The following is a 24,317-nucleotide window of genomic DNA, read 5'->3' on the forward strand; positions in this document are numbered from 1 at the left end:
TTACAGAGGTGAAAACTATAGATAGAACTTGCAGCCTTCCGAAGCAAATGTAACAGATTAAAGAATTGGTTTGTCTATTGGTATTTATCACAGAACATATTCAGTCGATGAAATCAAAAAAGGAATTGTCACATACTGCTGGATAGGGTCTGACCTAAATGCAATTCTTAAATGGTTAAGTATGCTGTATCAAGTTAAAGGTTTAAGAGCTCTACAATGCATAGTAGTCGTGTTATAAAACAATAGGGACGCATTAAGAGTGACTTGAGTTGTATAATAAATATAGTAACTTCACATTTATACTTATTTTCTGTCAGATTTCCTTTAACTTAAATGCAGCAAAAGTGTTGCTTTTTTGCAGAAATAACATTTTGTAAATCCTTACCATTACAGCAACGACTTCCTCTCGACTGACGTGATTGCTACAATTGTTGGGAAGAAGAGTCAAATGATGCGTCAAACAGCCCCCTTGTAAGGGAAAGCGCACAGAGCCTGAGGAAGAAATGGCTCACGCAAAATAAAGCCTGTCAAACTTGCTTCTTGGTAAACTTCTTTAAATAACAGTGACTAAAGACGTGGATAAAATGAAAAAAAGAAGGCTTAAGGTTTCAATCACTTTGTCTCTACAGGCCCAGGTCATAGTTGGGTTTCCCGTCGACATAGCTCTTGTAGAAGGCCTTGTAGGTGTCCAGACTGTGAGTGGTGGCTTTAACAGCCGGGTCCTCCACCATGCGCTCAGTCCACTGCTTCAGCTCAGGAGTGCTGTCGAGGCACCTGAAAGGACAAAGGGAATCAAAGCATTCAGAGCATTCAGAGCAAATAACAGCCACTGGACAAAAGTCAACCACAAGAAATGGCATATCAGCTGTCGTGAAGAAAAGATTGATAAAATGACTTCCCTTACATCTTCCTGTGAGGATTTCTGCTCTTTATTGTACAGGTTTTACCTTTGTACTCTACCTTGTTTTTGGCAAGCATCTAGGAATAAAATTAACTTATTTTTTAAATGTACTCAGAAATGATAACTTACTGTTTCAGTTCGAAGATCTCAAGCCTTTCAAACCACGGCCACATCATGTAGTCGATCATTGTGATGGAATCATCACCGAAGAACTTGGTCTTCTTGTTAACAAGCTCCTATAAAATAACGATTTTTTTCATCAGCGTTGTATCCAGTAAAAATATTTCAACTAGCTAAGTACAGTTATTACACATGGATAATTTCCATTAAAATTGCACTCATTCATTTTAAGGGCAAATTGAGCATCCAACTTTGCAACCTGCCTCATTCAATTTGGCAAACTTCTGCTGCAGTTCAGCCTCCAGACCGGAGACATCCTCGCCATTCTTCCTCCCTGTTGGGATCTTGTAGAAGTATGGAGTCACCTGTAAAAAGAGTGTTACTGATTTGATTATCAGATGAAGGTAACAGCACACTAGTATACAAACAAATCCCCATGATTTGGATTAGAGTCTTTAACCTCGATACCTTGGAAAAATGCTCCAGCATCATCTTCTGTTGAGCTTTCCCAAAAGGAGAGGAAGGAAGCAGCTTCTTCTCGGGGTAAACTTCATCCAGGTATTCACAGGTGATGGGAGACTCATAGATCACCTCACCAGCAGGGGTCTCCAGTGTTGGGACAAGGCCAAGGGGGTTCTTCTCGAGGAACCAGTCAGGTTTGTCTTTCAGGTTGATATTGATTGTGTCGTGCCTGAAACACACAAAAAGGTTCTGCAAATGTAATCAAACAGACAAATGATAGGACTCATATTAGTGATGCTTTGGTTTAAAACAATGTATAATGAAACGTGTCTTTACTTGATCCCTTTGGCATTCAGCACTAATCTGGCCCTGTGAGCGAAGGGGCAGAATCTCATGCTGTACAGTCGGATGTGGTCTTTGGGGACTGGTGCAGGTGCAGCACTTCCTGAAAGAAATAAAAAGACAATTTCCAATAAGGACAAAGTTTAATGAAGCGCATTTTGGTTGCTTCCATTTTGTACTTAAACTTACAATAATTTCAGATAATATACTTTAAAATCTATGTGTATCTGACAACTACAGTTAATAGTGTCTTTGTAGATTCATATTTTAAATACCAAACACATGATAAACTATATAAATTACATAAAGCAGTTTAAAATTTGCTTTACCTCAACCCGCTACATCATTTAAATGTGCATCTACGGTAATGCATCAGTTGTAATAACCCAGATTGTATAACAACTGTACAGAGAGCTTTCTGCATCATGAGTAGTAATTAACTTTTGATTACCCGGTTAGTACAGAAAAATGGCAGACCAGACTAATATAGCACTGTTCTCCGCTGCCATTTGTTTGGGTACACTGAAGAAAATCACACCTGTGGTTATCATAACAGTTGTGATTATGGTGTAATAAACACACCACTATCAGTACAATTACCATTATGATTGTGGAGCGCAGATGAGCACATATTATCATTGCCATCATGATTTTTATGACGGTTGGCAAGTCATAAAAGCCCAGCCATAACCAATCATTTTAATGGTGTGCAAAATTTGAATAAATAAGAATAGTCAAATAAAATGCTGCCCTAAGCTTTAGTATAACATCTAAATCACACAGTTCTCCTAAACCAAGAATAGATTCTTTAAAATAGAATCTTTGAGCCTGCTCTTAATGGACATATATATATATATATATGTCTATAAACTTTTTTTTTACTAGTAAATAATGAATTTAGAAATGGTCCTCTGATGCCACCCTGAGGAACGTTACAAAAACAGCAGGCTCGCTTATCCCTGTCCAAGCCTACAGCTTTTACCTATCAAAAGGCTGATACAACTACACACTTGGAATTTTCTTTACATCAGTGCTTAATTAGTCTAACTTTTCTTCTTTACCATTTGGGTGATTACAGTCAAAATATATTGGCTGAGAAAACCACAGGAAAAAAAAATATAAGGCCACCAGGCTGCAATAAGGTGTTGCTTATGTAATGCCTGGTGGCATCACACCTGTTTAAACGGCCCTACCTTAAAATGCATTTTTACTTCTTTCACATTTCTATCAGATTGTGACACAGTCTATTTGAACTCTACCCTTTCAGCCTATTACAATTACACAAAGGGGATCATGTGATCTTTTCTTACAGATAACTGCAGTAACTTTTACAATGAGTTCTTTTCAAATGATCCTGGATATTTAAGTCGCTATTTACAAGTGTAATTCATAAAATTATCCACAGTATTTTTGTACAATTTCTTAAACAGAAAAATGTTCTTGCTTTGTTTGAATTCCATAATAAAGCAAAAGATACTCAAGTGTAATAGGATTTGATTATATATGGACCAATGCATTTTACTTTTATTTTTGCGGCCTGCGCAGGCAACAGGAGAAGTTACAAAAAGCATAACCACAATGACTGTGCAGAAATTGAGAGGGGTAAGGGTTCTGGTCTTGTGGAAACTTGTATTTGATCAATTCCTTTAGCATCTTGCAAGTGGCTCCACAATATCTTTTAGCGTGTACATTTTAGTATCCCAATTTATTTAAAGTAGAATGTGAAATGAGAAATAATTTTATACACCTCTGATATATGCACGTGACTATCAAATTACAGGAAGTGATAAAGTATAACTGTGCTAATTGTAGTTTAGCTCGCAAGCGACTAATAACAGCGGTCGGCTTGCAAGAAGCCTTTGAAGTCAGCCTTGTAATAGCCGTACGTCTTACCTTTGGCGAAACACTTTTCAGTAGACATGTTTTTGCTTCAGATGGCAAATAAACTCAGTGTACAAATGGCCTTGGCACGAATGAAGAAAACAACGGCAAAAGGAACGTCCTCAGTGTTTTATTGTGCAGTACTTCCGGTATGGGCGTGTCACATAGACCCTGCATTCAAGTACTCCTCAGATACTCGATGAGAAATGAGACAAAAATATCCCAGGCACCACGTAAATAAATAAAAGAAATGACCCATGGCCCATCATATTTCTGCTCAATTCTTTCAACTCGACAAGTCGGGTATCACAATATTTTTTCAGTTTCCCAGATGTTGCTCCGACAAGAGGGAGCCGATCCTACGAGGAGAATCATTTTTCCTACTTTTCTAACATCACGTAAAGAGTGCAGGGATAATAACAGCCAATAGCATTAAATGCAGATTGCTAGAGTTTTCTGGTTTCCAGGGATACGCGACAACTTGCCAGTTGGTTTCCCTGTAGCGTTGGTGAAAAAAAACTTTATTGTGTTTTATTTTATTTTATTTGTTACCTAAAATGGATGCCATTGGCAGTTTAGAAATCAGGTACTTCTCCCCTTCAAACTAACCTATTTGTTTTTCTCCATTACGTTATATATACACCGTTTCTGTACTGTTTCGTATCACAGTTTTCTTTAGCAGTTAAGCTAGCTGATGTTAACTTCAAGTGATGGTTACCTCTGTGACCCGTATGCATGCTCTGTTTTTACTCCCTCTAGGTGGATACAAGGTTTTACAAACAAGAATATCGAGTTTGTCGACAGTAAAACAATATGTTATCCGTGTGGGAGTCAAATCTGTTTCCTTAATCTGGAGAAAAAAACTCGAAGTGTGCTAAAGAGCACTGGTAGAGGCGTTGGTGTATTGACAGCCAATGGCAACAATGGGATTTTTGCTTTCTCTGAGCAAAAGCTATCTCCATCTATATTTGTGTACACTTTTCCTGAGTTTCACCTAAAGAATAAACTTAAAGGTAAGATTATATTTCTTCCTACATTAAATAACTATGTAGAGTATATCTGTACAGTTATCATACAATTCAAAGTGGTTGGTGTTTTTATGCATGATTCTACTTTAAAGTCCTCACAAGCTATATGCATCCATCCTAATTTTAATTCTTCTTTGCCCTCTCTATCTAGGAACAGCACAACTGGACAACACATCTCTAACATTAAGTGATGGTGGTTCTTATTTAGGCTGTTGTTCTTCTCTTCCTGATCACACCATAACAGTGTGGTAAGCCACTGAGTGCTGTGTACTACATTAGATTGTGAGTCGCATATTTTCAGCTTTGTTTATGTGGGATGAGCATCTCTGTTACTCTAATCATGCCTGTGTGATGCAGGAACTGGGAAAATGCAGTTCTAGTTTGTACACAACAAAATGCTGGACAAGGGGTCGTTTCCTTGCTGTTCAACCCCCTGAATTGCCTCCAGCTCTGTGCCTTGAGCACTACAGGCCTAACTGTCTGGAATATTGAGAAGGGTGGCAGCTTTCATGTTATGAAACCAAGGTAAAGCAGTGTGCAAGTGAGCAAGTAATTATGATGTATATCCATTTTTGTGTGCATTGCATCTAATTTCACAAAATTACTTGCATTTATTCTTAAAGTTTGTTTTGCAATTTGGCATGAAAAATACATGCACAAACTGAATAATTCAGGGTCAAACGGTATTGTGTATGTCATATGTCTTGTTGCAGTGTAATAGCGCTTCCAGCAACTGATGGATTCTTTATTGAGGGTTTGGTTCCCACCTCTCATACTGTCAGTGAGAAACTTCCCTATTTTGGTCCAGAGATGCCTCCATCAGCAATCTCGGGGCTTAAGGGAGACAAAGCAGAAAGCATTGTGGTATTTTCAAACTGTTACTTCCACATTAATACCTACAAAATAAATACACTTTCACCAATTCACATGTTTGTTTTGTTGATAGAGCTGTGATTTTTGGATCTTTGACTGTATTTGTTCGGAAAACAATTCTGATATCAGGCACACAAACAAAGACAAAATGTAAACAGTAACCCAACTCCTTGTATGTTTGCACAGACTAAACTCTGCACCAGAGCCAGACTGACTCCTACTGCCATCTGCTGGACAGCCAAATCAGAGCTTTATGTGGGATGTGCCGAAGGCTTTCTGCTGCTTGTTGATCCAGAGAGCCTCTGTGTCTCTGTCATTTTCAACCCCACAAGTAAACACAGACACACACACACTGGGATCTGGTAAAAAGTCACTTGAAGTATTTCTTCTCTTTCATAGTAGGACTGACTGATTCTTATTTGGTAATAGAAAAGACTTTTGACGCATCTGATTTGTGTGCGTTTTTTCAGCTGCAGATGCAATGCCTGAACTCCGACAGAGCAACTTTCAAAGTTTAACCCTTAACAAGAACGGTTTGATCGCTGTAGGAAAGGTAGAAATCAATGCACCTCTTAATATATGCTTGGCTGAGTATGAAACCTTTACTTTAATCTAAAATCATTTTAAATGCTGATGTTTTACAGGAGGGTTTGGTGCAATGTCTGCAATTTAAAGGAACTCAAATCAACATCACCCAAACATGGAAAATAGAAGGTCCTGTCACAACTGTGATGACCTCACCAGACGATGAGACGTTAGTTTTATCCTCTAATAAAGTAAGTACTTAAATGCAACATGGTGCAACAGAAAAACACACAATATTTCATAAAATAAACACTTGTATGTGAGAGAAAATATATTACTTAACAGCTTACTGTCCTTCAGGGGCAAATCTATATGTTGAACCCAACCCAGACGTCAGGCGAGATTGTGAAGGTTCTGGATGTTCTCAGTGGCAACTTTGTGGCAGCAGCTTTGTCGTGCACAGACAGAAACATTTGTGTGGTAAAACATTTGTGTTGCTCAAGAATTACAGTGTCTGCTCATGGTGATGTGTAATTTGGGTCTCTTAATTGAGCAGTGATGTTTGTGTTTTTTTGCTGGTTGCAGTCAGTGAGGGAGTCTGGAGAACTGCAGCTGTGGTCCACGGATGGCATTTGTCTTGGTTCTGTGTCTCTTCAGGCTGAGGTCAGATTCAAAACATATTGTCATTCAGGACATATCAATAGAGCCACGTCAATACACTTGTTCTGTACGCGTGTGGAAGTGAATTAAATTCATCTGAATAGAAGCAGTCTTAAAACTTGTACTGTGTGTCTGTTTAGGTGACCAGTCTGGCCTGCTGTCCTGTTGCACAATACGCAGCTGTTGGAACGACTTCAGGATCCGTCCTCTTTATTGACCTGAACAGGGAGCAGCAGCCCCGTCTGGTGCATCAAGTTCACCTCTACCGTACACCTGTGGATCACCTAGTGCAAGTATCCTCTATCCCTGTGGTGCAGTTTTAGTTTAAGACTGTACCAGAGACAAAGAATCTCATCATAAAACAGTTATCCGTTTTATCTCCACCAATAAAACATAGATAAGATAATCGCTTCTCCGCTTCTCGTCCATAAACAGTAAACACATTAAATGGTTACAGGCTTTCTTATCGTGTGCATTCTGTCTTTTTACCTTTACAGATTTGATCAAGAAGGACACTATCTCTTCACCGGTGCTTCAGATTCACATATCTATGTACTTGATGCAAAGCCATCAGAGAGGTTTTCAGTCATGGGATACACAGGTAGATACTCTTCTTAATTGAGTAGATAAGCTACTGCTGTTCTGGGGGCACGACTAAGTAGAACATGTTCCTGGTTGTCAACCAATCACAGCTCTCCTACATCATCATCAGCTCCACCTTCACTTTGAAAATTCCTTTGTACTTTGTAGGAGTCTTTTAAATTAAGAACAACTGGACAAAATACTGATTGAAATCCTTAATTGCACGTCTTTAAAGCTCCTGTTAGGAACTTTTGGTTTGTGTTTATTTCGGCGCCCCCTGTGGACAAAGCCGTGCCTCTTATCTCTTGGTGTAGAAGTGCACCATCATTGTCTTTGGCAGGTTGAACTTCTTCAGCTGCCGCAGGAAGTACATCCTCTGCTGTCCCTCTTTGATGAGGAAGCTGATGTTCAGCTCCCACTTGAGGTCCTGGCTGATGATGGTCCCCAGGAAGCGGAAAGACTCCACAGTGGAAACAGTGGAGTCGCTGATGGTGATGGGGGCGGGTGTGGCTGCTTTCTTCCTAGCATTATGAAGACATTGTAGAAATAGCACACTGATGTTGATAAGACTGTGATTGGTTGATCCCAGTGTTCCTGGATCATGATTCCTGGAACATGTCCTACTTGGCACAATCATGTCATACCTCTTGTGCATACCAAGCACTGTACATGTTAATGCAGAGCTTATGCAGAGCTTCTACGTGTTATTTGAGCTGAGACTTACTATATAATGACAACAGTTTCCTAGCGACTGTGATTTTGATAATGTTATGTTTAAATATTGAAAGACAGAGAAAGATCAAGCCCACATGCACGCTTCTGTCATTTGTGTTTTTTTCACCCAGTTGTTCCTGGACCTATTTTGTCGCTGTCGACTCAGACCATCAGGGACTCTGAGCAGGTGAAAGTTCTTGCTCTGTGCACGGGACAGGAGGGTAAAAGTCATAATGGAAGTCTGCTCACTGTGCTCTCTCTGCCTGCAAGGGGTCTTTCAGGTACAGGACTGGATTAGATTAATTAATTCACTCCTTATTTTGTTTAAATGACTTATTCTATTTGTATTAAGAACATTATGGAAATTGGGTAGCACTTGTGGAACACAAGACATTATAAAAGTATCTAGTACACGTCCAGAGGAGAAAGAGTACTAATATTGTAGCTTGTAGCTTCCTTTACTGCACCGTTAAGAAATCTGTAAGCAGTAAATAATATTAAACAGTGAACGTGCCCTATAGATCCTATTGTTTGAAGGCTCAGAATCTCATTCATCCATGGTGAGGTTCTGACAGCGGACTTCAGTTTCATGTCCAAAGATAAAACCAGACACAGTAGCATGACCAATTAAAAGCCCCTCAACTGGACTTTTTTATCCTAATGTTTAGACACATTGTCACCAACACCATTAAAAAAATGAGAGAAAAACGACTGAACAGTTTACAGAGACACACCCTTTGTTTATACAGCCGGGAGAACTATGTTGAACAAGATCCACCATGAGACAGACGGATCTCTGGAGGAAAGAGCAAACATTGCTAAGTCTAGGGAGTGGCTGCAGTGAGAGTCGTGATTCACTAAAAACATGACTGCAGGGTATTTTAAGGAACGCTCTACACGATGATTTAATACAACAGCGATGGGCGGTTATCAATTTTAAGGAAAAGTTTTGGTTCCTGTTTATAAGTGTATTTTATATGTAGTATTGAGCTGATACAGCACTCTTACCATCCAAACACAAGTAGACTTCTTTAGTATTATTGTGTAGTGTGTAGTAAGAGGATTAACAGGCTCTCTGTAGTAGTTTTAACTGCATAAAAAGGAGTGTTTCATACTTTATATGCCTCTTGTTATGTATCTGTAGGTCCAGATTGTATAGACAAACATGGTTGTCTCTCCACTAACACCCTTAAAGTGTCCCGATACGAAGTGCCTCATCCTCTTGAATCCTGTGTTCTGGGAGTCAGTGAAGTCTTTGCCTACTGCCACAAGAGGAAAACTCTTCAGCGATTTCAGCTTCCTCAGGTTTACTGTTACCTTATGTGTCCGACTTTTATGATCCTTGGTCTCTATCTACAGAAAATATCTTTGTAACTCTGTGTTTTGGAATATTTCTGTAAATTTAATGTACGCTTTAGAGATCATTATTCTGCTCCCTGATTCTCCCTGCTCAGGACACAGACGGCCTCTCCAGTCAGGAGGTGGTCCAGCTGACACCAGAGCAGGAAGTGAAGGGTCATCCTCTTGGCCCTGCCTCTCTGGTTCTGTCTCCTCACAATTTATGGCTGGCTTCTGTGGGCCGAGATGGCCTTTTACGCATCAGAAAAACTGCTAACATGGTGGGAGCTCATTTATTTTTTCTTGTAGACGTTTGAATAAAGTTTCTATTGTTCATAGTGTGTGTTATAATGCTGTTTCTGCACATGCAGGAGCGTTACATTGAGCTTCAGTGTCATTCATACCGTCTTGGTGGCGTTCGGAGTGTGTCCTTCTCTGCAGACAGCCAGACGCTCCTCACTGCTGGCGTTAAAGATGACTCTCTTCTGTGCTCTAATCTCAGGTAAATCCCAGCACTCCGTCACGCTTACATAATGCACCACTGTGAACAGTAGAGGGAACTGTTGCTCACAGGCGTGATGTCACTCTCAGGGAGTTTATATAGAGTACATAAAGCAGGATTTTTCCTCTCTTAGTGTCTGCCAAGACGGACAATAGTAAATAAATACAACATAAGTGGTGGGTCGAGGAGGGTCATGGCTATACACTTCTCAGCACTGATTCGTCCACTGAATCAGATCCTTCTCACATTCCACATGTGCCTCCTGTACTTGCTTCAACATACTTTAGTTCTCAAGTTGAAAAACCTTTCCTTTTTTTATTAAGCTGTTACTACTTTTCGACTATCTTAAATCACAAGGCAAGTTTATCTATGGAGCACAGTTCATACGTAAAGCAATTCAAAGTGCCTTACACAGTTAAAAGCAGAGCATTAAGAACATTAAGAGCATTACTGCACTATTTACTTTATACTGTAAGCTTTTTGCACTCACTAATATCCTGCATATTTCCTGTACAACATTTAATTACACCTGTTGTACATATTTTGTATTATACATATTGCTTTTAATATTTTTATTCTTATGTTACTGCCTTTTTTTTTTTTATCTTATTCTATTTAAGTCTTTTACTTTTTTTATTCTAGTTCTGTGTTAATTGTTCTGCACCAAAATCACCAAAACAAATTCCTTGTATGTGTTAACCTACTTGGCAATAAAAGAAATGTGACACTAAGCAAAAATAACACATTAAGATCATATATAAGGTATAAGATCAGGTCTGGTCAGAACAATGCAACAGTACTGTATGTGCTTAAGCTTAAGTCTACCCAGACTCCTTTATTTCTCAACACTTGTAAGGTTGTAAGTATTACAATTGAAGTGAACTTTCCTTTTATGGTGTTGGTTCACTGTGTCTAACCCATCAACTGCTTAAATTGTGATCAATAATCAAGTTTAGGGATTAAAATCTACTGTACAAATGGTATCAGAATGTTTCTATATCCACATTATGTTTTCTATTCAGTTTCCGGAGGAAGGTTGTATTTACAGTTTGTTCCATCTCAATCTTAGTTGTTTGGACACAACTTTTACAACAACTGTGACATTGATTTTTAATATAAAAATGGCATCAGGAATCAAAAAGTCCTACTTTTAAAGAAATAGGTTGTTTATGTATTTGTATGAATTTGTCCATCAACCTCCAAAACAAATATCTTCATATATCTGTGTTTTCATGCGTGCATGTTTTCCATGACCCCATACAGAAACAAAGGTTTGGATGCTGGTAAGACAAATGAAGCTACTCTGTACAGCAAATCTATGGATCATTTCTTAAAGGAAATATTTAGTAAAGAGAATCCAGTCCTCATTGAGCTGCCTGAGTGGGACAAAGGGTCTACTCCTGGCGCTGAAAAAGCAGAGGGATGTGAGGTAAATGTGTTCTGTTTTTAATTCTTTATTTCATTACTAAGTCTGTTGGTTTTTGTTGCTTTTGAAAACGGTACAAGAACAAGTTTGTGTTTTTAATTAAAGCACTGTGGTTCAGCTCTGGTTCCAATGTTACACAATCAAAACATATTAAATTATGTTATTTATTGCTTGTTTAAAGGCCTTCTTCATTACTTAACTATGCTAACATTTTAGCACTGTGTCAAAAAATGCTTTCATCTTTATCTTCTGTGTGTGTTATTCTTCACGGTGTTGTTAACACTGTAGGTCGGTGTCGGAGCAGAGACTGTGGATGTGACGGAGCAGGATGAGAGTTATAACAGCCTGCTGTCTGCTCCACCTTCACACCTCACATGGCTGGAAAGCAGACGAGAGGCGGTCAGTGACTACCACGCTCTAATATTTGTGGTGGTGGCATAACATGTGTATCATGTTAACTATGTTTAGATTTCCCTCTTGTGTTTTTACTACATTGCAGGTGGAAGATTATGAAAGTTGCCTTTGCACCTGTGTGTGATATCTAAAAAGCAGCTGTGTCGCTTTTGGCACACAGTTCTTCTCTGCGCAACAGCTTGATTTATCGTCTATTATTATACAGCGAAAAAATTAGCCAGTGTTTATGTGCTATTACAGATAAGCATTAAGTGCTTTGTTGATAACAATAGTTGATAAGAAGGCATGGCAGTGTTTGAATTGTGGGTTTCACACCTGGTTGAAAGTTGCACAGACACTTTCACTCCTGCTTTTATGCTACAACATGCTTTATGATCTGACTCATGTGCACCGTGAGGACTTCTGTCTTAGTCAAGTTGCAGCATGTTGAATGTTGAAGCGACGGATTGCATATAAATTGTTTTACTCTCTGAGTGATCCATCCATCCATCCATTATCTATACCGCTTATCCTGTTCAGGGTCGCGGGGGGCTGGAGCCTATCCCAGGTGCCATTGGGCGAAGGGCGGGGTACACTGGTCGCCAGTCAATCACAGGGCCGACACATAGAGACAGACAACCTTTCGCACTCACACCCACACCTATGGGCAATTTAGAGTCACCAATTAACCTCCGAGCATGTCTTTGGACTGTGGGAGGAAGCCGGAGACCCCGGAGGGAACCCATGCATGCACGAGGAGAACATGCAAACTCCGCACAGAAAGGCCCACCTTGCCCAAACCGGGGATTGAACCGGTGACCTTCTAACTGCACCACCGTGCAGCCCCCTCCCTGAGTGATAATATATACATTTTAAATTACAGGTTGTGTGGTTTGTTATTTAGTTTTCTTTTTGATTTTGTTCGTTTCGTTTTGATTGATGAGACATTGATATCAGTGTACATGCTTCATTACTGTTTTTTCAATCTGTATACTTTCAACAGGTTATAAAAGAAGAGAACGAGCATTACTCTGACACAAAGAAAAAGATGAGGAAAAGCATCAAAGATTTACGTGACACTGTAAGTTTATGACACTGATTTATTCCCATCTCGATCCTTACTTGAGAAGATACTCATCATTTCTCTAGGAAGAAAAAAACAAGAAGTGATTGCGACACAAAACTTGCTGACTAAACATCTACAGTGCATGTAAGCAGAAATACTGCATCATTTAACATGTTAGGCTCGTGCTTTTTAATTCAATAAGACCCGTAATTACATACAGCAGCTCCCCACCCAGGGAAACACATTCACACAGAGTGAATTTGAGAAAAACAAATTACAGTTCATCACAGAGAAAAACACTCTAAAACTAAAAGGATAAAACTGTAAGTGAAATTCTCGTGATAAAGACATTATTGAGATAGTTTTCAAGTATAAAAAAAGAAAGTACATATATTTAAAAGCTATGGAGCAGACAGCTGTAATGGCTATGAGGAATATATAACCCATTTAAATCCTTTTTAACTTCCAGTTTTATTTGTCTCTAGCACATAAAGATCACAGTTTGCTAAAAGTTAATACTCAAAAAAATGTTTTACTTAAATTAATTACCTTGTAAAAGTCCTCCCAAGGCATCTCCTCCTTCTCCCTCATTAAAAATTCCCAAATCTGCATAGTCCCCGCCCACTATGCACATTTCAAACCGCCAAACAAACCCCATCTCTGCCGTCATTGAGTGGCAACTTGTTGAAACTTAGCGAGCTTGAAATGTAGTAGTTAGTATTAGTAACGTTAATGTTAGTCAGTAGTGAGTTTGCAAAAATGACGATGACGGTTACAGCTGGCTCGAGCATCGCCAAAGTGGTTGCCATAGGTTACACATAATGAAATGCATAGCATCACCCCGTTCATTAACAGGTTTGGCTCCTTAGGTTTGAGACGTCTCAAACCTGCCAATCTGAAAACATGTTGTTCAGCCTGTCCTTGGTACACTGCAGTTTAAAAGCAGACAGGCCCAGCCATGGAGATGATGCTGATGTTGTCCCTGATATGTCTTGTAGTGCATGAAGAACACCAAATGGAGATGTTTACAAGGTTAAACTGGAGGGGGTCTTTAAAGATATAATACATTCAATAGTCTATCTAAGGTACTAAGGTACAAAATTATGGTCACAAGAGTTGTTTTAATGTTAATGAAAACTCTGTCTGACCATTTGCCTGTGTTTCTGGTGTTGTCAGATCCAGGGCATGATGCGTGAAAATGAGACCCTGCCAGACATCGAGCGTCTTGAACTCCAAGAATTCAACCTGGATGTTGAAGACCAAAAGAGGCTGGAGGCCATGGTGGAGCAGGAAGTGATCAGGGTAATTCAAATGCACAAACACAAATGCAATGTTTAGCTTTTAAGGTAAAGATGGCAGTGATTCTTAACACAGTCCCATTGTAGGTGAAAAATGAAATCAAACAGGACATGTTGGCAAAGAGTTACCTCCGGGATGTCCTAAAGAAAGAGTGCTGGGATTCTATGAAGGTCAAAGGCAAGGCAATAAAGGTAAGATGGCTCAAGAACAAGTGCTTAATTATAACAGTATGTTAGTGCTCAGAGCTCTAAATCACTTTGGCTGTCTACCACAGGCCTTTCACTCTGAACACGAGGTGAAAAACTACCCTCTGAAGGAGCACACAGAGGAAGAGGAGGAGGACCTTCGCAGGGTTCAGAATATGAGGAAGTTTGAAAGAGCTGCCTGCACCGTAAGCAAAACGGATCCACAGGCCTGAACAATCTGTGGTTTATATTCCTGTTAACACTGCAGATAGAAGCACGTGTGATGAGTTAGAAAGTAATAGATGATATATTTACTGTCTTTAATAAGAAACAGAAAGGCAGCATGCAAAGTCACAGCAAACAACGCATCGAAAGTGACAATGCAGCCTCTTCAGTACGTCGGATTACACTCTCTGGAAGAACATTTTATGGTAAACCATTCAAGTCAAAACAGGTTTACAGCTGGAAAATAATTTGATGCTTCGAATCACAGTCCTACGCGTGAACTTACACTGTTGTAACTTTTTAAATGCTTGAATACGTGCCAATCCACCACTGTTGAAACTGTCCTAGATTTATGGCTGCGTGGCCAGAGGAGAGTTGTTAAGATAGTTCTCGTAGCTATAATATTCTCGGGATGAAGTTTATAATCTTATAGCCACAGATTCCCTCCTCCATGTTTATTCCAGCCCTCTCAGTCAGAGTTTTTTTCCCCCATCTTTCAGCTGAAGCAGAGCAGCCTGAAGAAAAGTTCCAACACGCCCGGGGCGAAGGAGGAAGAGCAGGGGGAGGAAGGTCACGGGGCAGAGAGTGCCGCTGTAACAGGAAGTTTCTCCGCTCAGTTAGGATATTCAAACCCGCACATCTATGATCAGTTTGGTCTGCAAACCACAGAACAGAGGATCAACCAGATCATTCTGCTACAGGTGGGAACCTGTGCTACAAACTGTTGGAAAAAGGGTGTCAAACAAAGAGCACATGAAAAATTATAAGAAATGTGTTTTGTCATTTTGTAGTTGTGTCAAATTTCTCTCTTGTATGCAGGATGTGATTTATCGCATCAAAACCGGTTTCAACGCCGACTTTGATGCAGTGCACAGGCAGAAGGTGCAGGAGCTCAGCCGTATGAGGGACAGGAATCGACAAATCAGGGAGATCATGCTGGAACTGGACATGAAGGAGACGCTGTGGGAGCCAAGTCTGACCGTCAGCGAGTCGCCAGAGAGGCTGCTCACCGTGGATGACTCCGAGGTCACTGACCTCCTCGAGAAACATCTGAACGATTGATAGAGTTCATATATAGTTCAACGAACAAAGCATACACATATAACTACTTTGTGGTTTATTTGTTTTGTTTTTTTCAAATGTAAAAAAGTACTTATTCACAGTCAAGCTATATTATGTCCCACTGTAGATAAAAGCAGAGAAGTACCTCACCCCAGAGCAGAAAGAGGAGGAGGAGAGGAAGAAGTTGGAAGAGCAGAGACGTTTGGCTGCCAAAGTATGCTGCTGCGATAAATATGTTTTTGTTTTCGACTCATGTTTGTCCATCTGTACAAACATTTCACATACTGCCACAAACAAGCTGCATTCATAGTAAGAAGAAGTTCATTAGTTTCATCTTGATGAGGTTTTTGTCTCTTTCTTGCAGGGGGATAACCTGAGAGACAGGGCTCTTGATGACATGATGGATGGAGCGCTTGAAGTCAAAAAAGAGAACATCTTGAAAATGGTGGGTCAAAAAAATGATGTAATAGATTGATGCCAGAATCACACAGAATAACAGACATTCTGTTTTCTGTCATATATTATCTTCTCACTTAGTTAATTTAGATTCCTTTACACATTTGAAATTACAGAAAGCCATGTGAAATCTAAGCTGATGTAAGGAGCTGTTAGCAAGTTCAATTCAAAGTCAGAACAACCTGATTAATTCCTCTAGGTGCAATTGATTTAGAGCAGCTTGTACATAGAAGACAGGAAAACAGCGACGTACAGACAACAATAAATTATACATAAGATCGAGAATAATTAAAGACAATAGACAAACTGGGTAAAAACAATAAAAGGATCAGTCTTAATAAAAGGATAAAAATTCTATAAGAAATATAAAAAACCAAAGGAGCACCCAGCAGTCTAAAATTAGTATTAAAGTAGTATTACAAACAGGTTAAACATCATGGCTTCCTGATGACAACAGAGAACAAAGAGCACGTCCTGAAGAAGCTAAAACACCTGCAGCCTTTTGGAGGATTTGCTGATTACAAAAGGAATTAAAGTCTATTTGTTTCACACCTATTATCAAAAAGCAAAATGGGGCAGATGCTTATTAGTAAATCAGCAGGCTTAAATCTGTCTACAAGAATAGTTACATGTCTTTAATCACATATTAGGATTCTCTGGTTTCAGCTTTGTAAGTGTGACTCCGCCCATTATTAACTAATGCACACAACGCTATAGAGTGCGAGCGTGTAGGTAAATCTTGCTTCAATAAAACTCCGTAGTCCGTTCTTCATTTTACTGTTTACTGAAGATATTTTTCTCTTGTGCAAAATAATGACTCAAAATACAACAGCTTCGACTAAATTACTCGGACATGCTCAGACCACATGATCGATACCTTAACCAATGAGGGGCTGAGTGCAATCATATATGGTGTAAACAGAACAGCCAATTAAATTACTTGAACAGTTACTTTGCGATATTCTTTGCATAAATGGCTCAAACAAGCTTCTTAAATGTGAAGATTTGCTCATTTTCATTGTCCCACATTAAACAAGTAAACCATCTCTCCTCAGACTGTGGAAGAGAAAACAGACATTTCACGTTTTTTATTATTATTTATATAGTAAACTAAGCTATGCTATCTATTAATGAAGAAAAAAAATGGAAGATAAAAAAAAGAGATTATTGCATGTTTATTTTTAATACAATTGTATCACAGAGTTTAAACTAAACACAGCTTGAAAATCTTGGCGAGAATGACACAAAACAAGAGCAGAAAAAATAAATCTCCCCTGCCTCCTGCAGTCGTTTCTTATGACGTACACAGAACTCAACATCTCACTGCAGCCAAAATCAGAGTGTTAATCCTCATCAAATAGGCGAATGACGTCTTTTTTTGAAACTTAAATTCTTTTCTAAGCACTGTCAGTTGAATTAGACAAATCAGCACAAAGGGGCACATAGTTTCTATTGAATCGACTCCACAGGAAATACCTCCGCCTGAGTTTGTTTTGACCAGACCTGCCATCCACTGGAGTGAGGAGGAGAGGAAAGTCTATAAAGAGTACGAGAAGAAAGCCAAAGACCTGAGTGAGGAGAAGGAGAAATACAAAAAGGTATAACAGTCATTAGCAGTTTGTCATTGTTATGATCAGAAAAATGATCAAATTCTCATTATTGATCAATGTAAATCATCCGTGAACTTTGTAATTGCAGTCAATGGAGACTGAAATAAAAAAACTGCAGGCCGCCACCAAAGATGCGACTCAAAAGTTTGATGAAACTTTGAAACAGCTCTTTGAGAAGAAGCTGAAATGTGAAATGGCGATATATCAGGTGAGCCAGCACAGTGTTCTCACACACGCACACCCAGTACACGTGTGAGACACATGGTCAGACTCGTAACACACCCATGAAGTCAATCTGCCTCACATCACCTCATTTTTCTTTTCCTCACACATCACGAAGGGCCTTTCTTCTGCTTGTGGTCTCCTCCTCGTGGGAGTTATGACATATGATCTCTTGTATGTGTCACCTTTTAAAGATATCCTGTCTTTTATGTATTTTCCAGGAAGAGCTCAAGATCACTTATCTTGTCTATTCAGTCCTCATTGAAGGGGAGATGAGAAATCGAGAGCTGGAGCTCAAGCTCAAACTTGAAAACGCGGTGGCATACAAGGTCAGAAAAGTCATGCACAGTAACGCTGAAGGAATTTATGACTGCCTTCAGATTCAGTAATTTGGGAGACATCTGAGTGAATTCTAGTACAACATCGCCCATCGCTCAGGCTTGTTCTGCAAGAGCTAACCTGTGCAGCAGTTTCATTTATTTATGCTTAAATACTGCCAGTTTATATCAACATGTAATTCTCTGACAGGATGAAATTGGCGAGAAGGTGAAGAGACATGAAGAAGAAGTAGAATTGTTTCATGACACCTATAACAACATTGTAGCTGAAGACAAAGTACGTCAGCTATAAAACACTGAAATCATATTGACTGTATGCACATAAAGAGAATAACATCCATCCACGTCTCCAAAGGTTCTTGATAAAGAGTTCAGGAAGGACTTTGTGAATGTTCCAGGCCATGTGATCGATCACCTGTACAAGTTATTCAAACGTCGACCCAGGTTAGTCATACTCACGACTTAATTATATACATGACTCAAATAGCAGTTGTGCTCACTCATAGCCTTATATATAGAAATTGAAATGATTAACAGTTGTTGCAAACACCCGTCTTCTATGCCTCAGGGTTCAAAAGATAAGGATCCAGACCGACAACAACTCCAACCCGTTTAAAGAGCAGCGTCTGTGCGGTTCTCTGGCTCCTGAGGCACTGGGGAAAATGCTGAAGGCCATGGAGGAGCTGGATGCACCGGAGAATATGCCGGAAGGCTCGAACCGATCGATCTGGGAGAAGTTTTGTGTTGTTCGCAGAGCAAAAGTGGAGAGTGAGCAAAAGGTGAAATGAGGACATTGAAAGGTTAAAGATTAGAGGCATTTCACACTACAAATATAATCTGTATACTAACTGAATCTACAAGGACTTATGTATTGATGTAGGATCTTTACCATATACTACTTTTGTAATGCCCTGTTCAGACCAGTTAATATACAGAGTTTTTTGTGTTTTCCAAATGTCGTTTGCAGGTAAAAGTAAATGCTTTGACTCTCGCTGAGCTGCAGGCATTCCTGCAGAAGAGGAGGGATGAGGATAAGGCTGCTCAACAGGAAATTAAAAATCTCTCTGATGAGCTTGAACGGTATGATTGTGCCATTCATTCTGATAAGCATTTGCTCCTCTACGATGACCTGAGACAAGTGACAAGTCTTTAATTTGAGATCTTGTCTGATCCTCCACAATCGGTAACAATAGTTTTGGTGGTTTTTATCGTCCTTCTGTCTCTAGTCTGCATAAGGAGAAAAACCGTTTCCTGACAGACTTCATGGTCCAGGTCCTGCTCAAACCCGACCAGTTGGAGGTGTCCATCACGGACATGACTGCCGACTACAGTGACTCTCTGCTTTACCCCAAGAGTGTGGTGGAAGAGCTCAACAAAACCATCAGGGTCAGCCTATAACACCAGACACACACACACATGCACACACACTCTGACGGCAAGGCAATAACAATGAAAATAAAACAAAGAAATATTTTTTGTTTGATAAAAGGTGCCAAATTGTGTTCAAATCCACCTGTATTTGATAAATGATTATCTATTTGATCAGACCCTCGGAGGGCAGAAGATCGCCTCCATGGTGGAGTGCAAAGACTTCCGTAAGGGCATCATCCAGCTGCAGTGGGAGCACAGGAGGATGGCGATGCAGATAGAGGACCTCAACAACAAGAAGAGGGACATTCAGAAGTTACAACTCACTAAGGAGCAACAGGATGTGAGTGTAATCAGGATACTTTGCTACTGGAGATGAGAAGAAAATTACACTTCGTGAATAGATTTTGAATCTACTTCTGACGTGTTAATTATACGTCAAAAGTTCAACATCTGCTTGAAAAGACAATGAGATCTCTGCATTTGGGGTGAAACTTTAGCCCTGTTAGCATTCCTGGCCAGACCTCAGTCGGCGATATAAAGGCAGGTATTTTGGTTTTGGCAGCAGCAGATGTTTTGCGAACAGAAAATTGTTACCATCCCCGAATACAGATGGATGATCTATTATCACAAACACATTCCCTGTTCATGCAGGCTCCACACCCCTTTTATTTTTCATATTTAGCATCTTTTAAAGCTGTAACCAAATAGTAGGACACTGGTTAAAAACTATGTATGCTGTCTTTATTCCTGTTTTAACATCGCAGCCATTTTCATGCCATGATTCTAAATTCCTGGTCAGAGAAAAGCCTGTTTCTGCTTCAATTGGCAGCAAATGTCAATCTGAGGCAGTTTAATTAAATACAGACCACTAAGCTTGACAAGAAGACACTTCTCTCAGTGTTGCAATCAATTAACCCCTTAAAGCACATCATAAAACACAAGGAGTGCTGTGAGTTATTGATAAAAATTGGATATAAACAGAGGTTGAGCAATGAAAAAGTACATAAAAATCAAATGAGTCATCCATCATCCTTTATTCATGGCATGGCCTGGCACACAGAAACATGTTCCAGGCCGGAATGCCAGTTTCCTTTGGCAAAACGCTTCAGGTGGTTCTGCAGAGACGTGGCAACAGCTTCCCGTCATTGTTTAAGCCCCGAATCCTTGACAAAGAAAAACTTTGAATATAAACAAACCCATCCTGACTGATCGTGAACACTTTATGACGCTTTTTCTTCCACGATTGTTGTGGGATCTTTCGACAAAAGCGCAAGAATAGCAACTTGATAGAAAACCCAGATGAGACACATGTTGCTGCTCTTTTCAGTTCATACATGTCAGTTATCCCCTTTTTTTCACAGTACCTGGACAACACAGATCAAGACAGTCGCGTGTCCAAGCAGCTTTCCTCTCTGGAGAAAACTATAGCTTTCCAGGAAAAGGTAACAGAAAAGTAAATATGTGATCTCATTAATCAGCAGTGTTTTGTGTACTTTAATACATATTATTCTGTATTTTTAGACTCATCTACAGAGTGTGCAGCGCCGCAAAAAAAAGATTGAACAGCTTTACAGACAGGCAGCAGTTAGGGCTAAGAAGACTGAAGTTGTAGAACAGCAGCTACCCGACATGCAGGTGGCTGTGGCCGAGAGGAGACACGTCTACGAAGAAATGGGTAAAAGAAAAACATAATTTTAGCCCAGTTGAATCAGATTGCAAATGACTTTCTGACTGATAATCACTGATTGTAATTAGTGAGTACAGATACTTTGTAACTGTGCTGAAGAACAGTTTTTATTTATCTGTGCTGTACTTGAGTATATATTTTGCCGACAACTTTTTACTTTTATCCCCTAATTTAAAACACACAAATATCTCATTTTGACATTTAAAAAACTACCTCATTACTTCAGCTTGAATTCATTTGACCAAGACCGATTTCAACATAAATTGATGGGAAAACAACACATGAAACTTCTTAGCATGTTAATCACACAGACAGACACAACAGGACAAATACAATGGAAGAGACAAATCAAAACAAAGCAGACAGACAAAGAAACTTGACTGCAGAGGTGTCAAGTCAACGTGATGTCTGTGAAGAACAGAAAGAACTTGTAACAGCTGCAAGACATTCCCTGTCCAACTGATTTGCACATTGTAGTAGTTATTAATTATTTCTAGTATATTAGTTTTTCTTAAAATTTGTTTGAAAGAATAATTTTAATTTAATAGTCTCCCAAATATGACGTGAGGGCCAAAAGAAATGTCCTGTAAAGTTCTACTCTTTACTACCTGTACTTCATCACCTTTGCTTCGGTGAAGAAGTTGAATCTACTTTTACCAACTTTCTTTTAAAAAGATTCCACTTTTGCCACCTCTTCTGATATATGGCTTGTCTTTTGGCATCTAGATTCAGAGGAAAACCAGGCAGCAACAACAGAGGAGCGCTACCAAGAAATTGTTCAGAGGTCGAAGTTGAAGGACTTTGCCAAAGCACAGGCGGAGGACTTGGCTCTCCTCAGAGCAGAAGTGGAGCGTCTGAGGAGGAAGAACTTTCCTTCACTTGATCAGCTGAAACACAACTGAGCAAAGACTTCTCTTTAACAGATAACGGATTTTATTTATTATTCTCTCATAAAGCAGTTAAACATTTACAACTTAACCAGTATAGTAGCAACAAATAAAACAATAAGTTAACTCAGGATATTTGAAATCTGACTTTTCTTTTGTAGCATTTTTGCACACTGTGCTTCAAAGAACATTTATCAAGTAGTGAAGTCCTCCTCTGTGCGATCAAAGTGCAAAATACCATCATCCAGACCAAAGAGGTCGATGAGCTCCGACAGGCTGGCCTTTTGTCCGTCTATGGGGACTTCTGTCTGGAGCTCATACAGTGCAGCCTGAGCACAGCTTCTCCACTTGTCAATCAAGGTCTGGAGTTGTGTTAAATCATTCTAGAAAGAGAGACAGGGGGATGTGTCATAAAAAAATCATTATTTTCATGTGAGGAGCAACACAGACATTTTAAACGCAGCTGATACCTTGCTTCTGTACATCTGAACCATCTTGAGTCTGCGCAGAGTCTCCATCTTGTCTTTAACCTCCTTCCTCAGTTGGTCTCTTTGTTGTGCGAAGTCTTTTGAAACAGGAGATGTTGGTTTGGGAATGTGTCCAGCAAACTTTTCACTCCCTGTTCCCACTTCATTCCTGTTTACATCAACACTAGGAATGATCAGGTGAGAGTTATTAACTGTCTCCCGAGAATCTGCTGAAACTTGTCGGCCCTCCTCCTCCTCCTCCTCCTCTTCATCCACACAAAGGCGCTTGGCCACAGAGAAGGGCGAGGTGAAGGAGCGCCTTGTTCTCTTCAGCCTCTCCTTCAGAGAGGAGCTTAGCTTCTGATGATGCTGTGAAGATGACGATGAATGAATCACCAATAATTGATAATAGTAGATATTATATAATTTCTAATCAATAGTGACATAACAAGAGTATAGTTTTCACTGGATATTTCCCAGCTACAGAAAAGCAAGCAATCGTCACCTGACTACAGACTTGTGACATATTACACTTGAACCTACCTTTTCCTCTTTGTTTTCAGAGGGGCTTGCCTCCACTGAATCGCAGGGTGAAGAATACACTGACTTTAATTTGGCTGCTTTAGGAGTGATCTCCATCGGTGAAACTTGATCTGACTCATGTAAACATAACGTTTGCTGTTAATACAGTAAGGGTTACCTGAGCAGGCTTGATGACTTACAGCTAGTCGACCTCAACATACGCGAAAAACGCTTTTTAACATAACATAAACTAACCAACACTACGCAGGACGTAGTGAACGCTTTCTATATAATTCGTGAGCAACCAGCACAAACATGTGCCACTAAACAACGACTACAAAATAAAAACGGCGCAAGCGATTGAAGGTTTTTGTGTTTCCGTATTTTACAGCTCAAGAAAACCTCCAAAGTCAGCGATTGGACCAAATTCGATGACGCGTTGCCGAAAAGCATCTCGGGAATTGAAGTTGTTGCCAACTAGATACGTTACAGCAGAAGACACGTTTTAGACCCCAAATTTCCATGTTATTCTTTAAACAACGCAAAAGTATCCACTATTCCTCTCTCCTTTTTTAAAGTTAATTTACACATACAAGGGGCTTAAGTAGGACTTAGAAAAAAAACTACAGAAACTCTGTTAGACACCCTAGATATAAGTCATTTAGATGTTTAATAGAACCAAGTACATAAAATAATAACAACACATATATTTGAGTAAATAATTAAGAAACGATTAATACAGCTCTTTTTTTTTTTAGATATCAGAAGGTCATTGGATGGGATTTTTCCAGGTTAACCCCCCTGAAAAAATCAAGGACATATATTAATTCTACTGAACTATTTAACAAAGTAAAATGGTCAAAGGATATAAAACAGTAAGATATATATTTTGGTCTTGAGGAATGAGTGTTTAAGCTGTGTAACTTGGATTCCCTGTGTTACTAGGGTCGAGTCATTTTGTGATTCACCTCGACTCATCAGTTGGTTCTCTCTATTAAAGGATTTATTTAAAACTTGTACAGGCCAATGTGTTTATGAGTTGTCTAAGATTGTTTTGAAGTGAAACTTACAGTTGTGTCCTACTTCTCGTAATTTTCTGTTTTGTATTGCCTTGAGGAGAAAGGTGTGAATTAAAATGAGATCCTGCCTCGACTTGAACCTCAGAAGTTGGCA

At 39.5% G+C, this 24,317-nt stretch overlaps 3 protein-coding genes across 3 annotated transcripts; 1 reads left to right on the forward strand and 2 right to left on the reverse strand.

Moving 5' to 3' along the window:
* Positions 1 to 417: 417 nt before the first annotated feature.
* On the reverse strand, positions 418 to 3,818 carry LOC138588544 (glutathione S-transferase omega-1-like). Its single transcript, XM_069658732.1, has 6 exons — positions 3,719 to 3,818; positions 1,820 to 1,928; positions 1,490 to 1,712; positions 1,285 to 1,386; positions 1,031 to 1,137; positions 418 to 774 (listed from the first exon to the last, which is right to left on the reverse strand). The coding sequence occupies exons 1-6, from the start codon at positions 3,744 to 3,746 to the stop codon at positions 624 to 626; spliced, it is 720 nt and encodes a 239-aa protein (XP_069514833.1). The 5' UTR covers positions 3,747 to 3,818; the 3' UTR covers positions 418 to 623.
* A 445-nt stretch (positions 3,819 to 4,263) lies between these two features.
* cfap43 (cilia and flagella associated protein 43) lies at positions 4,264 to 22,280 on the forward strand. The gene is made up of 38 exons (XM_069658624.1): positions 4,264 to 4,292; positions 4,466 to 4,719; positions 4,886 to 4,982; positions 5,092 to 5,259; positions 5,448 to 5,598; positions 5,794 to 5,938; positions 6,084 to 6,160; positions 6,252 to 6,383; positions 6,493 to 6,612; positions 6,718 to 6,795; positions 6,933 to 7,081; positions 7,290 to 7,393; positions 8,220 to 8,369; positions 9,239 to 9,393; positions 9,543 to 9,707; positions 9,798 to 9,928; positions 11,192 to 11,357; positions 11,643 to 11,753; positions 12,751 to 12,828; positions 13,990 to 14,115; positions 14,199 to 14,303; positions 14,387 to 14,503; positions 15,023 to 15,223; positions 15,342 to 15,548; positions 15,712 to 15,798; positions 15,949 to 16,029; positions 17,510 to 17,638; positions 17,739 to 17,858; positions 18,094 to 18,201; positions 18,401 to 18,487; positions 18,566 to 18,654; positions 18,779 to 18,989; positions 19,178 to 19,290; positions 19,437 to 19,596; positions 19,757 to 19,921; positions 20,943 to 21,023; positions 21,103 to 21,256; positions 21,995 to 22,280. Exons 1-38 carry the CDS (start codon positions 4,264 to 4,266, stop codon positions 22,168 to 22,170), a joined length of 4,977 nt encoding a protein of 1,658 aa, XP_069514725.1. The 3' UTR covers positions 22,171 to 22,280.
* Positions 22,043 to 23,519, reverse strand: sfr1 (SWI5-dependent homologous recombination repair protein 1). The gene is made up of 3 exons (XM_069658625.1): positions 23,166 to 23,519; positions 22,626 to 22,991; positions 22,043 to 22,538 (listed from the first exon to the last, which is right to left on the reverse strand). Exons 1-3 carry the CDS (start codon positions 23,259 to 23,261, stop codon positions 22,350 to 22,352), a joined length of 651 nt encoding a protein of 216 aa, XP_069514726.1. The 5' UTR covers positions 23,262 to 23,519; the 3' UTR covers positions 22,043 to 22,349.
* Between the last annotated feature and the right edge of the window lie 798 nt (positions 23,520 to 24,317).

The sequence above is a fragment of the Semicossyphus pulcher genome, unplaced genomic scaffold (genome assembly GCF_022749685.1).
Source record: "Semicossyphus pulcher isolate SPU_LCO1_2020_fin unplaced genomic scaffold, fSemPul1.0.p SCAF_12, whole genome shotgun sequence".
Classification (NCBI taxonomy): Eukaryota; Metazoa; Chordata; class Actinopteri; order Labriformes; family Labridae; genus Semicossyphus; species Semicossyphus pulcher.